This window comes from Lycorma delicatula, chromosome 7, assembly GCF_047948215.1.
Source record: "Lycorma delicatula isolate Av1 chromosome 7, ASM4794821v1, whole genome shotgun sequence".
Lineage (NCBI taxonomy): Eukaryota > Metazoa > Arthropoda > Insecta > Hemiptera > Fulgoridae > Lycorma > Lycorma delicatula.
In genome coordinates, this window is record NC_134461.1 from 94,101,085 (window position 1) to 94,116,608 (window position 15,524).

General features: G+C 22.4%; 1 protein-coding gene across 1 annotated transcript in view; it reads left to right on the forward strand.

Moving 5' to 3' along the window:
* LOC142328345 (neurobeachin-like protein 1) overlaps nucleotides 1-698 on the forward strand; it is a 67,147-nt gene extending 66,449 nt beyond the window's left edge. The window contains exon 19 of the mRNA XM_075372052.1: nucleotides 490-698. Within this exon, the coding sequence (XP_075228167.1) occupies nucleotides 490-619 (130 nt within the window). The 3' untranslated portion in view covers nucleotides 620-698. The remainder of the gene's footprint in view (nucleotides 1-489) is intronic.
* Nucleotides 699-15,524: the final 14,826 nt, after the last annotated feature.

Here is a 15,524-nt window from a genome sequence, read left to right on the forward strand (position 1 = left end):
TTTGCTTTCGTTATGTATTAATCCAGATCAATGTACATACAATATAGAAAATGCTTACTTTTGCAGAAAAGCCTTCAATCATTATATGTATAAAGGAAAAAGAAGTAAAATAAATTTGAGATAGAGGGAAACTTGAATTTTTTCCACTATCTGCTTGTTTAGAAATAAGGATAATATTTTAAACAGTATAGCTAGAGACTGAGTGACATTTATTTTAGAAAAATTAATTATACTAGATTGCTTTCTTTCTTTTTATTTATAACCAATATAATATTTTTTAATATATAAATTAATTACATTCGTTTACTTCTTATGAATTGAATTTTGTGTTTCCAGTGGCCAATATTTAATGACTTGACATTACCTGTCAGTACTTAAAAGCAATCTAATACTTATTATCTCAACAAAAATTTATTATAGTAATACCTCATTTTGTGTAATTATTTTATTTTTATTTCATTGATTGATTAGTATTTTATTTTTATGCAGGTTGTACCCAGTTTATGATGTACCACTGCATGTTCCAGTGCAGAGCATTGTTGTAACCAGTGATAACACACATTTGTTAGTTCCACTTCGTGATGGTAGTGTGACTGTTATTGGAGTACCAAATTCGTAGTACCAACCCCCAGAATCGTATTCTTACTCATTTTCATGCAGAAAATATTCTCATGTTGATGATGAATGAAATCGTTTTACTGTACCACTAATTAAGTAGTTATTTAAATTTTAATTAGACTGTTTATATCATTAGTTATTAATTAAATATTATATTTACTTTTTTTTTTAATTTTGTAATGCAATACATATATATAGTCATTCCAGTAAATAGTATTATATTTTTTTTATGAATATATATATATATATATATATATATATATATATAATGTACAATTTAATTCATTCTCCTACATATCAAGTCAAAAATAGATTCATTTTAATCATTGAAGTTATGATTGATTTGATATTTAGTATATATTTATTGAATTTTGTTTGGTTGTGAGAATACTAATTTTTGTTTATCATCTTTTAGTCTGTTTCATTAATAATCAAAATAAACAAAACCATGATCATTAATTCTACTACAACTTTATTTTTAAAAATAAATAGAATTGCTATTTTTATCACTAATCTTTCTAATTATATCATTTTAAAGACAGAAGGAATAAAAAAATGTTATTTTTATTAATGTTGTAGGTTTTTTTTAATGGTATATTATACAAATAAAGCTGTTCATCCCACATTAAAATATTCTACTCTTAATATAAGTTTTGAAACAATTCATAAATACTCCTTACAGATTAAACTCATAGATTTTATATCAGGATGTAAAAATTATTTTTTTTAAAAACATTATTTTTATATACTTAATTGAAATTTAAAAAATGAATGATGTAATATCATTTACATCATGGTTACTGGTTATACCAATATAGATTTTTTTAACTTTCTTCATAGATAAATTTTGTTCTCAACTATAACTTTTAATTTATAAACAAATTTTGAACAAAACACAAACGCAAATCATGATCACAAATACAACACGTGAACACAAATTTTGTGTAACACAAATTAACTTTTTGTTCATTTTTAATTAATCTGTAACAACTTTTATAAATATTATTTAATTTCATTCTTAATTGATCTATTTTATTTTTTTCAAGATAATTTAAAGATTAAAATGCAAACATAAAACATAACCAAAGATAAGTAACAACATATGCATGATTCATTTGCTCCCTACAAAGTAGAAATTTACAATTAATGAATTTCTTATTTCATAATTTAATTATGACTCCATAACAATTGAATTACAGTTTAATAACTACATTAACTGAATAGTAATTAAAGAATAAGAAATATGATTTTTTTAAATAAAATAATAAAAAATGAAAATATTGTAATAATTTTATTTATTAAATTAAATTACCTACACTGTGTATTCATTAATTTTTATAAATTTTAATGTTTTTTCTCTGCAATATTTTTTTTAGTGTGAAACTGTTAACTGTATAAATGCTAGTTAATCAAGACAATTAGATTATAAACTTAAAACTCTTTAGGCAAAACGCAATTTTTCTATTCCAAATTACTAATAAATAAAAATACCTTACTTCTGGTTAATGGGAGACTAATGTTACACAGCATAAAAATCCCATTTAAATACAATGGGTATCTTTGTAACACCAGACAATAGCTAGCATATCATTACTAAATCAATTGACATTTTTTAACAGTAGACTTCATTTTGATTGTAGTTTAGATATGTTTGATACATATTTTTCTTTTCTGTTATTAGTAATGTGCTTAACCAACCAAGCCTATGTTAGATAATTTTGGCTTAAAATATCATAAGAAGTTGGAAAAGTAATATTCTGCTAAATTACAGATTTAAAGATGTAAAAAATTAGTTTTCATCAGAAGGATTAATTCTTAATCCTTTAACTCTTAATTCCTTATTATAATAATTCATTCTTAATTCTTCCAAATTATTAGAATTTTATTAACAATAAATTTTTTAACATAAATTTAAACTATATTTTTTTATGCAGATTTTTGTTATTCATAAGCTACTGTTTACAGATTTTTTTTTTATAAAATCTTGAAACCACTTCAAAGAATTAGTTCATTTTCTCTAATTGGATGAAACATTGATTTTAACCATGCAGATTCCAACTGTTTGTCATCTCCTTGGGATGTCCAAAGAATGTGCAGTTGGTAATTTTTAATGCAGAATGATTTAATATTGATATTTATTGAATGAGACTTATAATTACTGGAAGTATGAAAAAAGTATAATTCATAATTTATTGAATCCTTAATAAATTTTTTATGAAACTAAGAGACCATTACAATTTTTATTTACAGTAGTATTAAAAGACCATTTGATTCATTTTTCCATACTTTGTTTCATAATATGGGTACCAAAAGAAAGTAGTTATACCTTTTATCTTTTATTATGTAATCTGAAATGAGTTTTTGAAAATAAGTTAATATTTTCATTTCAATTTTTCTTTCTTCTATAATTCTGAGTTTCATTTCCCTAGTAATTTTTCCAATTGTAGTTTAATATTTTCATTTCTTTACCGATATAATCATACACACCTTTTACAATTTTAAGGGAATACATTTTCATATTTTGTGAACCTTATAGATTTGTTATATATAAGTATTTTTATTTAATTTCAGCACCAACACTGGCATTACCTCATACAATTTATATTGCACTTATTTTTTGTTCTTTAACATGTAGGTGATCATATCATTAAATTTAGGAAATAATTAAATTTAATATTATTTTCTTCAAAATTTATTTCATATTTTCTTATTCCTTTTCTTTTTGTCATTAAAAAAAAAATAATAATAATAACTGGAATTTTTTAATAAATTAATGTTTCATAATAATTAACAAAGTGATTTTGATTATTAAAATTTTGATTATTATTGAAGCATAAATGAGATTAATGGTTGATGGATATTTTATTTATTACAGTAGTATAAATAATACTGTTAAAATTATTTAACAACAAAAAAATTATCAATTAATATTTAGATTTTGTAAAGAAATTCTAACATGAATATATTATTCTAATAATATCAGTTTATGTAATCAACATGTAACATCGATGCTGTCTAGTGTTTAGTGTTGAACTTATGGCCTAGTTAAATAAATCGTAAATGTTATTTATTTATTTATTTTTTTTTAAGGAACCATTCTGTGTTTCTTAATGTCATAGTTGAAAAAAATATATATCTATTTAGGTTTTAGCTGAACTATTTAATTTAGATAAATGTTTTATACTTATCACTCAAAATATTGTATTAATGTTTGTGTCAATAGTTATGTTTAAGTCATAAGAAAATCAAAACTTATCAGTTATTACAAAGCACATTTAGTTATGTAACTGTCACTTATTTTATTATATTAGTTAGTTTCATTCAATAATATTTTGAAATACTTGTGCTGTTAGAAAGAATTATACATTTACATGGTACATCTCATAATACATCTTGATTAAATGATACATTTAATGATTTTTTGTCACATAAGTTCATCATCAGTTATCCAACATACACATACATAGTTATTATTTATATAATGTAGTTCATTGAATTTTCATACTGATTATAAAAAAAAGTACATAAAGTTGTTAAAATTGTAGGATTTCATTTTTTAATGTTATAGTGGAATTAATCATTTTATCACTGATTAATTTTTACTTAAATTACTTATATGATCTATGATGAGATAGATGGCTAAACATATTTTATTTACCAACTGATTTACTTAAATTTGACATGAATACTAAAACTTGCCACACGAAGTGCATCATAACATAGCATCTTATTTTTTGCAAGCAAACAAAATGGTAACCTTTCAAAATTGAACTCGCGTTTTCAATAGTTAGGACATTTTTGGAGTTGCAGATATATCACAAAACAACCAGTAACAATAGTAAATACTGAAAAAAATTCTTCCTGTATTAGGTCTCAATCTTATTTGTAATTAACAAAATGAGACTGATATTTACCAGTTCATTTTGTTTTTTTTTTTTTTTTTTTTTTTTGTGTGATTTGTTGGGTGCTATACAAATTTCAGGAAAACTGGTTGGTACATGACAGCTATGCTGTCATGTACCACAGATCTTAATAATATCATCACATAATATCATCATTATTAACATCACAGATCTTAATAATATCACAGATTTCCAGTTTTTTACATTAACAACTCAAATTTTCTAGATATTGTTAAAAAAGGTTCTTCACATCACCTTATTACTACAATTTTGAATATGAATGAACCTTACATTGAAAATGTGTTAGTTTATGTACACAAAACAAAATTTTCGAAAGTAAAAATACTTTTTAAACTTTTGGGTCTAACCCTTATGTTTAATCTTATTTCTGTGTTCTGTTTATGTATAGAATTTTTTTAGTACACTACATTCATAGAATTATTTTTTATTTGTATGTATCCCCTTCCTCTTTATATATATTTATTATGATACTTATGAGTATTTTCTAGAAGTAATGGAAAACATTTACATTTTGTATAAGGATAAATTTACAAATTATAAAAAGCATTGTAATTAATGTTTATTTGTCACTTTTTTAATATTAGATAGTGAATCACTATAAAATATATTCTAAGTAAAGTAGTTTACTTTGCATTATACAATATACTTAACATATATTTAAATAGTTACTTTTTTTTTAATTAAAAAAATAGAATTTTCAGTCATAAAGATTTCCAGTGACCTACTTGCCTAAAAATTATAGAAATTAACTCTTCTAGTGAGAAACATACCCAAACTATTATATTTGTTTTTTTTTACATTAAGGTCATATAAGATGTAGAACCTCAATACTAATTTAAAGATCAAAATATCTACATAAAAATCAGATCTCATGTAGTCGTCAAGGCTATTTAATTCTGTTTGTATCATTGTTTTAGTGCCATGATTGTCACGCATGATTTTATCATGCGTGATTGTCAAGCAACAATAATTCATTTTTTGTAACTTCTGTAAAAGAAAAATAAAAGCATTAGTTATGGCATTTATCAACTACTATCTAGAAAAAAGACCTACTGATAGTATTTCACAATAAATGGCAAACTCCTACACACTTATGTACTTTTTTTATTGCAATAATTTGAGATACATTAGATAAGTACTTGGTGTTAAAGAGGTAGGCTTCTTTGTTTCTAAATGCCATTACATCCATACATAGAGAATATGAGCTCATTTAAATAACTTATAATTTTAATGTCGAATACAGACGCAATCTGGTTAGCTTTCATTATATATTTTCTTCAGTATTAATCAGCTTGTAGCTCAGTTACGTTTAATTATGAATCTTGCTACTTTAGTTAGATTCATATTTTCATTTGATATTTTTTTGTAAATTATAACCTCTTTAACCTTATACCAACATTATTCAGTTATCAATAACCCTTATTTTTTTTGTCAATTTTAACAGTGTTTCCATTTGGTTAATTCTAATTTTTGTTTGCTATTTTATGAGGTGAAGATTTTACATACTATATCACTTACCCTACTTTGGTCATTCTGAGATAAATATAAATACCTACTTTTAACAAATTTAAAGCATTTCAAATGAGAAAGAGTTAATTATTAAATTATTTTTGGCTGTTGGATATTACAAAAGTCTCTTTCTTATTTTGTGATGTGTATATGTGAAATAATTATTTAAATTATATATATATATATATTTAAAAATATTATACTTTCTCAACTGTCTTTCTCTTAAAAAAAGTTTACTTCCCTGTATTAGAAATACTACTTCTTTCATTATCTGTTAATCCCACTGTGTTTATGTATAAATAAATATAAAACATTAAAGATTTGTTATATTTTTTAATCAGTCCTTCTTGATTTATTACAATACTAATTTAATAAAACTCAAAAAATCTTATTTTATTTTTTATGCATAGAATTAAAATAAACTTCTTAAATTTGTTTCTGTAAAGACTTCAGTTTTTTCAAATTTTTTAAATGAAAATGGATTAATATTTTTGTTGTAAGTGGCAGGTACTAACGTATTTTTCTTTTAAATATTTATGTTTTATAACATAACTACCTTTGAGTTACATTTGTGTTTTACAGTAAACCATTAAAAATTAATATGATAGATAAATCTTTGTTTACAATATTATATACAATATTACAATATTATATATATACAATATTACAATATTATATATATATATAAAATAAATAAAAATTAAAATAGAATAAAATAGTAATAAAATTATGAATAGTACAGGAAATCATTTTTAATATTGTAAACAAAGATTTATCTATCATATTAATTTTTAATGGTTACTATTTTATTCTATTACTATCTTATTACTATTTTATTCTATTTTAATTTTTATTTATTTTATATATATATATATATATATATATATATATATATATATATATATATATTAGTACGGTACTTTAATTTCTTTGTTTTTTTTAAAAATTACTTCTTAATTTATTTCATTCTTTTAATTGTTTTAGTAATAATTTATTTTTATTAATCATTGTAAAATTAAAAATCAGTATAATATCGTAATAAAAGAATGTAAATATTAATGAATAGATGTAATTAATTCAATTTATATAAATTAACAATTATTTAAAATTACAATGTTACAAAATATATTTTTTAATTTAATTTCATCCGTCCAATTGTTAATCTTTTAATTTATTATTATTAATAAATTGCAATTTAAAATTAAATAACAAAAAAAAACATTTCTAAATTTTAATATTTAATTCTTTATTAGAAAAACTTTGTTAGTTTTATGTAAACAATATTTAGATTTTATTTTATTTAGATCAATTAGATTGTAAAGTATTTTATAACATTGTCTTGTACAGTTAAATGAAATGTATTTTTTAATAGTTAATTTTTACAAAATTTGTCAGTACTATATTGAACTATTAATAATTTTAAATGAGTTGCTTTTTCTGTTATATTTTCTTCAAATATTTTTTATTTTATTTTTCTTTATTTTAGAAGATTATTTGTTATTGTTTATCCTTTAATGACAGCTCATTTATATATGAGTACTTCCTGAATACAAGTTGTTATATTCTGCCACACAACTAAATAACTTCAATTTCTTCACATATTTATAAGAGTGTCAGTTTTCATTAAGTAAATATGAAAAATAAACTTTGGTGTACCGAAAAACTTTTATTTAGAGTTGATTTTTTGACAAAACATTTATATTAGAACTGTTACTACAATTTTTTCTTGCACTTTCTATGTATATTTTATGATAATTTTATTCGAGTCCAGTATTTATAAATAATATTAATATAATTTTACAATACACATTTTATTAAATAACTTGATGGAAATTTTGCCATTTTTTTTTACTTTTATAAGTTATAGAAAAAATTTAAATAAAAGAAATATATCAATATCACATATAAATAATCTATTAACGTTAACATCTCTTTTTCAAACTTAAGTTGGAGACAATTTAAAAAATTACTGTACTGATTTGTATTAAAAAATATCAACATAGTTTGTTTATTTTGTAGAAAATATATTGTTGGTCATGTATTACAGGCATGGTAAATGCTGTGTCTGGATATTATAACATCTGATTGATATTTAAGAAAGAAGCCTTCAAAGACAACTTCTAATCATCCAGTTCTTTCAGTATAGAGTTCTAATGTTTAAAAAAATATTCTTTTCTAAATGAAATTATTATGCATTTAATATACACTTATTTGCAGTGTGGACAACCAGCACATGGTTTAAAATAATAATGCATAAAGACCATACATGTCTGTAATTCCCATATTCCATGTATAATCGCAGCAGGATTTAAATATATGGGTTAAATTACCTCTTACTATTATATTAAAATATCTTTTGCTTATAAATTTAATTTTCTTTAAAATTTTTAGATTACTTTGGCTAAAAAAAATTAAATGATTAAAATTACTATTTGGAAAATATTTTTAATTTATTTGTAAATTGTTCCTTCAAAAATATACTAAGATAGACTTACGTAAATATATATATGTATATGAATTGACTATTTTTTGGCAAAATATGTTTTATTCTAATGAAGGGTTATCATTCATTTGAAATTGACTGTTCTAATACTAGTTGTTTGAATATTAAACAAAATATCAAATAAAATAATAAAATCGTATTTTCATGCTTCATTAGCAAATAATTATCCACTTAATTTTATTTATATTGCAATTGTATTACAACTTAACAGTTAGGTTTGATCTCAGCCCCACCATTTCTGAGAGTTTACATTATTCAAGATTCACTTTATGTAATATAGTAAGTAAAGTCAACTTTGTGAGTCATATCAGTTTATGATGATTTGTGAAATTAATTTATTAAAAAAATAATATTACTGATAAAATAAAAAGTCAACAGTTTACTTATATGTATCTATGTTTATAAATTATACATCAAGGTTTGTTTTCTAAGTTTATAATACAGAGGAAAATTTGACAGGGAACAACACTTCCATCCTCAGAATGTCGCTTTTGACTCCCAATTTATTTGAATGAATAACGTGATAATTTGTAGCATGTAAAAAATATTTATTTGATTGGAATTTGAAAAGATAAAAAATATATATGATACAACTTTACCAGTCTTAATTATTATTACTATCATCATTAATAATTATTTCATTTTATATCTTACACAGTCAAAACTTTTATCAGATAAATAAGGTCAATTTCAGATTACATAATTCTGGATTTGTAATTTCAGCTTTAAAAAATTAAACATTATTTCATGTAGTGTAAATATAATTTTAAAAAATTAACTTGGAAATATCATTACAGGGTATTACTGGTATGATGAAATGTAATTATAATTGTTGCTAAATTAGAATTTATTGCTGTTCATTTCATTAACGTCAAAACTAATGAAATCAACCTGAGATAAATAGTAGAAGCTATAGTTATGTAAAAAAAAAGATATATAAATTAATATTTATCACTTGTATTAATCTTTTTTTTAAATAATACAAAAAGAATATGCTTCCATTTAAAATGTGTGATATTTTTTTTGTTTGACTATGGTTTTATTTTAATATGTTACATGTATATACAGTTTAGTGTTTATAACTCGTAACTAATATTAAAAATACATTTTATATCACTATATTATTTATTGTATTATTAGAAAATATTTACAAAATTTAAATTTATGTAAATAACAATCACTGTTATTTTAATTTACATGCATAAAAGAATTATCAAAATAATTAAAAAATAACTCCAATATTATTATTATTTATTTACATTATAAAATCATTTTTAAAGAAAAAATAACTTTTTTCTCAAGTATTTTCTTAAAATAAATGACTGTTAATAGTTATAATATTACAGCAATTGTTAATTTTTAATTATGAATTTAATTTTTCAGTAATATTTAATTTCAGGTCAATATTTATTTGGCTTTAATTATATATAATCTTCGCCTTGCATAAAAGGCCTATACATATGTTACTTTTATCATTAAATTATTGCATAGAGGTGTGTTCAGTAAGAGATAATGACATACATATGTAAAATTATTATATATACTACTTCACTGAAAATATTTTTTAATTATATATTATAAAAAACAATAAAGACAGTATAGTAGTTTATAGTTTTAACTGTTTATCAGATTTTGTTATAAAAAAGCCATGGAGGTTATTTACAACAATGTATCCTTTTTCTGGTTTGTGTAATTTATAGTTGCAAATAATGTTAATAATAAATATATAGATATAATAAAGGACTATATTTTAACAATTTTTTAATTATTACCAAATCATTTCTGTTATTTTTAAAAATGATTATTAAAATCTGCATGCTGTAACAGAACTCACTGAATTTTTTATAATTTTATATGAATCAACTGTTGAATTCATATATATGAATTAATTATATTGTTAATTATTCTAGGAAGATCAAAATGTTCCATCTTACCCAAGTCCCTGGACAGTTGAATTGTCTAGTGCGTTTGTATGTTTGTTGTATACGGTGTTATAAACATTACTTTTCACTTGTCTGTAGCCAGCCCCAAAAAAGCAAAAAAAAGACTTCACAGATAGAGTTTGATGCCTTGTAAAGCTTTATCAAACATGGTGGAAAAAGTATCATACAAGATTATTTATTTTTAATGACAATCTGAACCAAATTTATTTTAATCTTAATTTTTTTTAATTATAACATTTTCAGTGATATTGAAAAAGATATAGAGAAAAGTTACAAGTGAAATTGAAAATCATTTAAGTAAATTTGGATCCCTTTTTTTCTTGCTTTTACATTTTAATGAAATAAATATTAAATTACCCAATAAAAATGCCACCTGATCATTACATCATGAATTGAATAACAGTGCCATTTTTAACCCAAATTCAAGTAATCGTATCATCATCAGATGTAATTCACTATTGAATCCATAACCTCACAACAGACTAACAACATATTATTCTCTGTAATAAGGAATGTTTCCCAAATTTATTAAAGATTATTCTTTTCCTTTCTCCCTGAATGGTGTGCTCTTAATTAAGTGCTGTTATATTAGTAATGACATACCTGTAAAAATTCAGTTGTGTTATTATTGTGTCTAATTAACTGATTCTATCTGGACTTTTTCCATCTTGACAAAGTATTGCTGCTATAGCTTCAGAGTAAACAGATAATGGATTTGATTTTCCATTTCTTTTTTTCTTTTTGGAAGATTAAAATTAACAAGAGAATTACATAAAACATTACAATATTGGAAAACTTAATTTCATAAAAAAATTAATATATTAAATAGTAATTCATATTAATTTTTATTTTTTTTGTAATTAATAATTTTTATGCAAGTCTCTGTTTGTGATTAGGTAGCGAATGACTGGTGGAAACATGTCAAGCCTAAAAGGTCAAACACGTCCTTCCTATTGATTTCTCTAACAACTGATCTATCATTGATTTAAAAAAATTAATAAAATATAGTCTTTTTAATAGATTTCTTTGATAATTAATTAGTAGAATTTACTGTAATGCTCAAACATAATATTCTTACTAGTATTAATAAATTATAGTAAATTAAATATATATATATATATATATATTAATATGATAGGTGTTAACTTGTCTGTATTATAAATAAATAATATATGTATATATATATATATATATATATATATATATATATATATATATATATATATATTTATATATTTGTTGTTGATAAAATTATTTATTTGTTGTTATAAATACAATTATGTAATTATTAAAATATTAATTGTTATTCTAATACAAACATAAATTATTTAGGGTACTTCTTACATACATGTCAAAAACTGTGTAACCATATTGTTACACAAATTCATTTAAATAAATAATTTAAAATCATTAAAATAATACTATGACACGTTATTTAAATAATCTGCTACAGTAATATTTAGGTTATATAATTTAATGAAAAATCATTTTTTTTTTATTACAGCTAATTATATATTTTTAAATAATTTCTATTGTACTGTTTAAAAAGTATTCTTAATATTTTACCTTTAATAATTTTGTAGGGTTTAATATTTAAAATACTTTGATTTTGATCAGTTGACAGTTTACGGACCATTTCAATAAACATATTATTAGGTGTATTTACTGAAGATTACTTTTTAATCTAAGACTTCAGTAAGAAAAACATTATTGAAAACACATTGTTTGCAGACGTAGGTGGCAACTACAGCTTGTAGTTCTGTTGCAAATTATCATTTATTCATCCACAGCTAAAAGAAAATAAATTCCTTTTTTATTAATCTTTATTGGTATGATGAGTAAACCTGGAAAAAAGCATTCACATCTTAGAAAAGTTCCTTGCTCATGAATTTTTTCAAGTGTTCACTTCTATGTACAGTACCTAAATATTTTATAGATGATATCTACTTAACAATATTCCGTAGTACCTTTAAAGTACTTAGCTTTTGAAATCATATCAACTTTAATTTTAGAAATATTGATTGAGAATCTAAACAAATATATTTATTAAAATCTTAAACATGAATTCAATGTTAGGTTTTGATAAAATTATGTAACTGCTTGTGAAATTTGCATAATTTAAAAAAATTTTTTTTTTTATTCACCTAATTTATTTCAGAATAAGAAGCATACTAATTAAATTAATAAAACTAGTCGGATTCACCGCCCTTTTTTTTCTTATGGCTTTGGTCATAGTAAAGTTGATTAACAGCAAGGAACATAATTTGGTTATTACTGCAAGCCATTAAAACAGCCACCATCTTGAAATGGTGAAATTTTTTGTAATAGCAATAGTCCTTTGTTTTTTTCCAAGCATAAAATTGCATTCATGAAAAATTTCAGCTCACTCAGTTGAGTAATTTTTGCATGAAAGAGCACAGACTCAAAGCCACCACTGTATACATATATACAGTGGTTTATATATATATAGTAGTTGATGGTTTATATAAATAAATATATAAACCACCAAAACACAGTAAATATATAAGTTAAACTTACCATATTAATTACAAGAATTGATTTTCCAAGGATCCTCCATGTTCAATTATTATTAAATTTTATTAGAACATTAGAACATATTTATTTATAATTTTGTTAATTTGTCGAAATTGTTTTCTTTTTTGAAAATTTTAAATAAATATGTTTTAATTTAATTATAGAATAATGAATTATTCAAATTTTTGAAACAAAAAAATAAATATGTGTGTGTGTGTCAAAAAGTATTATATAAAAGATGAACTAAAATGTTTAAAAAATTGATAGTAAATAATTTATTAAACAAACTTTTATTTATTGTTACATTAATAAACACTCAACAGTTGTGTTGTATTAAAATACTTCATTATTTTAGAAAAAAAGAAAAAACAACGCTTATCATGGTTACCACAGTACTGACTAATGAGTATAAAGTATTTAATAAAGAGATACTGGACTTGATTGGTTGAAATGGTTTCATCACCCTTGCTGTGGTTTTCATTTATTAAAATACAAATAAAATAGTACACATTTAAAAAATAATTTCACTTCTGTTTATAAGAAAGAAACTAAATAAAGTTGATTTATTTTATAAATTCTTGTATAGCATACAAAAATTGTTACACATTTATAGAAACAACAGATTTGCCATAATAGTTTTACTGATAATGCTACCATAGAAGTATGTTTTGAAAAATTGTTTACGTAAAATTAGCATTGAGGATAAATAATATTCTGAATTGTATTCAGAAATGTAGGTCTTACTCTTATAATGAAACAACATTTCAGCCTTTTTTATAATTAACTCTGGATTTTTGCTCTTTGTCAATTGGTATCAATGATATCCCTCACTGGACCTGACTAGGCTGAATCCCTCACTAGTCTGACTGGCTTCAACAAATTATGTAAAACCTTTTAATTACTTTTAATTATTTTATGTATTACCTTGTGATAATTGTTAAAGAATACTTCTTCCATAAGGTTTTTAGTATTATGAGCTTCATTTTGGAATAGCTTTTTTCTCTTGATAGATGTGCAAAACAGTTAACTGTTTACTGATCAATTTTTATTATTTATTATTTTTTTATTATGTAATTTTGCATTTTTATTTAAAATAATAACTACACTAATATTGTATATTTTAAATTCTATTAATATAAACCATCTAGTACAGAACAGTACAGAGGAATAATATGAATCTTAAAAAATTAATTTCAGTATTATTACTAAAAAATACTATTTTTAGTAAATAATTTTTTACATACTATTCACTGCGCAAAAATCATTAGCACAGTAATTTACTGTTTATATCAAAACAATAAAATAAGTTATATTGCATCAGTAGTTTTCATGATATTTGTTATTCAAATTATTATCAATATTCAATACTAATGTTTGTTATTTAGTCAATAATTTTTATTGAAACAGCATTTATGTAAATAATACTAAGAAACAAGGAGTCTATTGTTTCTATTACATTTAGATAAGACATGTTTTTAAGTTTGATATACCTTAGAAAAGAAAAATAAGCTGGTACTGACATATCGCTATATAATTTAATATTGAAGTAATTATATTAGCCCTACTTAAATGTGAAGCATAATCTGAGCACAGATAATATTATATACTACAAATATATTTTTGAAATGCCTACAGATCGTTATAGAATAAATATTGTAGAAAAGTTTTCAATTTTTTTCCTACCATACCCTTAATTCTCATTTTTTACTAGCTCCTCTCCCATGTATCAAATAAATGTTAACAGAATTAATAAAGGTGAGGAGTGGTTCACCTCATTTTTCCTTCGGCTAATATTCTAGGGCAGTTTGTGCTACAAAAAAAATATGATTTCTAATATTATGTGACCAGATTAAATATTATATCTTGAATTGAACATATGAGAAAACAAAGAAAGGAAATAAAAATATTCTTACTCTGTTTATCTAAAATTATATAATCTCTCTAAAGAGATTTGAAATTACTGCAAGCTTATTTACTCATTCTGGGTCTCATGATATAATTATCTTCTGTTTAAAAGTGATTTTTTAGATGACCTATCTCACAGAGAGCTATCAGGACAAGTAGATTTTAATCCCTGCATTATATAGCCAGCAGTACATAATCGGGTGATGTGGCTGTCATTATTCAAGTAGATTTTGCAAATTGTAACCAATCCAAACTAAATTCTCTATTACTTAACTGATTTGATTCAGAATACTAAAATATTACAATATAATTAACAAACACCCGTTACTTTAATACAAGGGCACTGTTGAAAACCCTCTTAAGTTAATTATATGGAGTCTATGCAGCTTGATATCTATTGCTCGTTTTGTTGGTTTTATTTATATTAGTAATATTTCAATTATGCTATAAAACACATAATTTGTTGGGACGTTTTTATATAATTTTGTTATTCTGTTTTCTTTTATCCATTATCACTGTGTCTGATGGGCATTTGTTCTCTCATCTGATTTTATTTTCTATATTTAATTTACTTGTATGTGCTTCCTT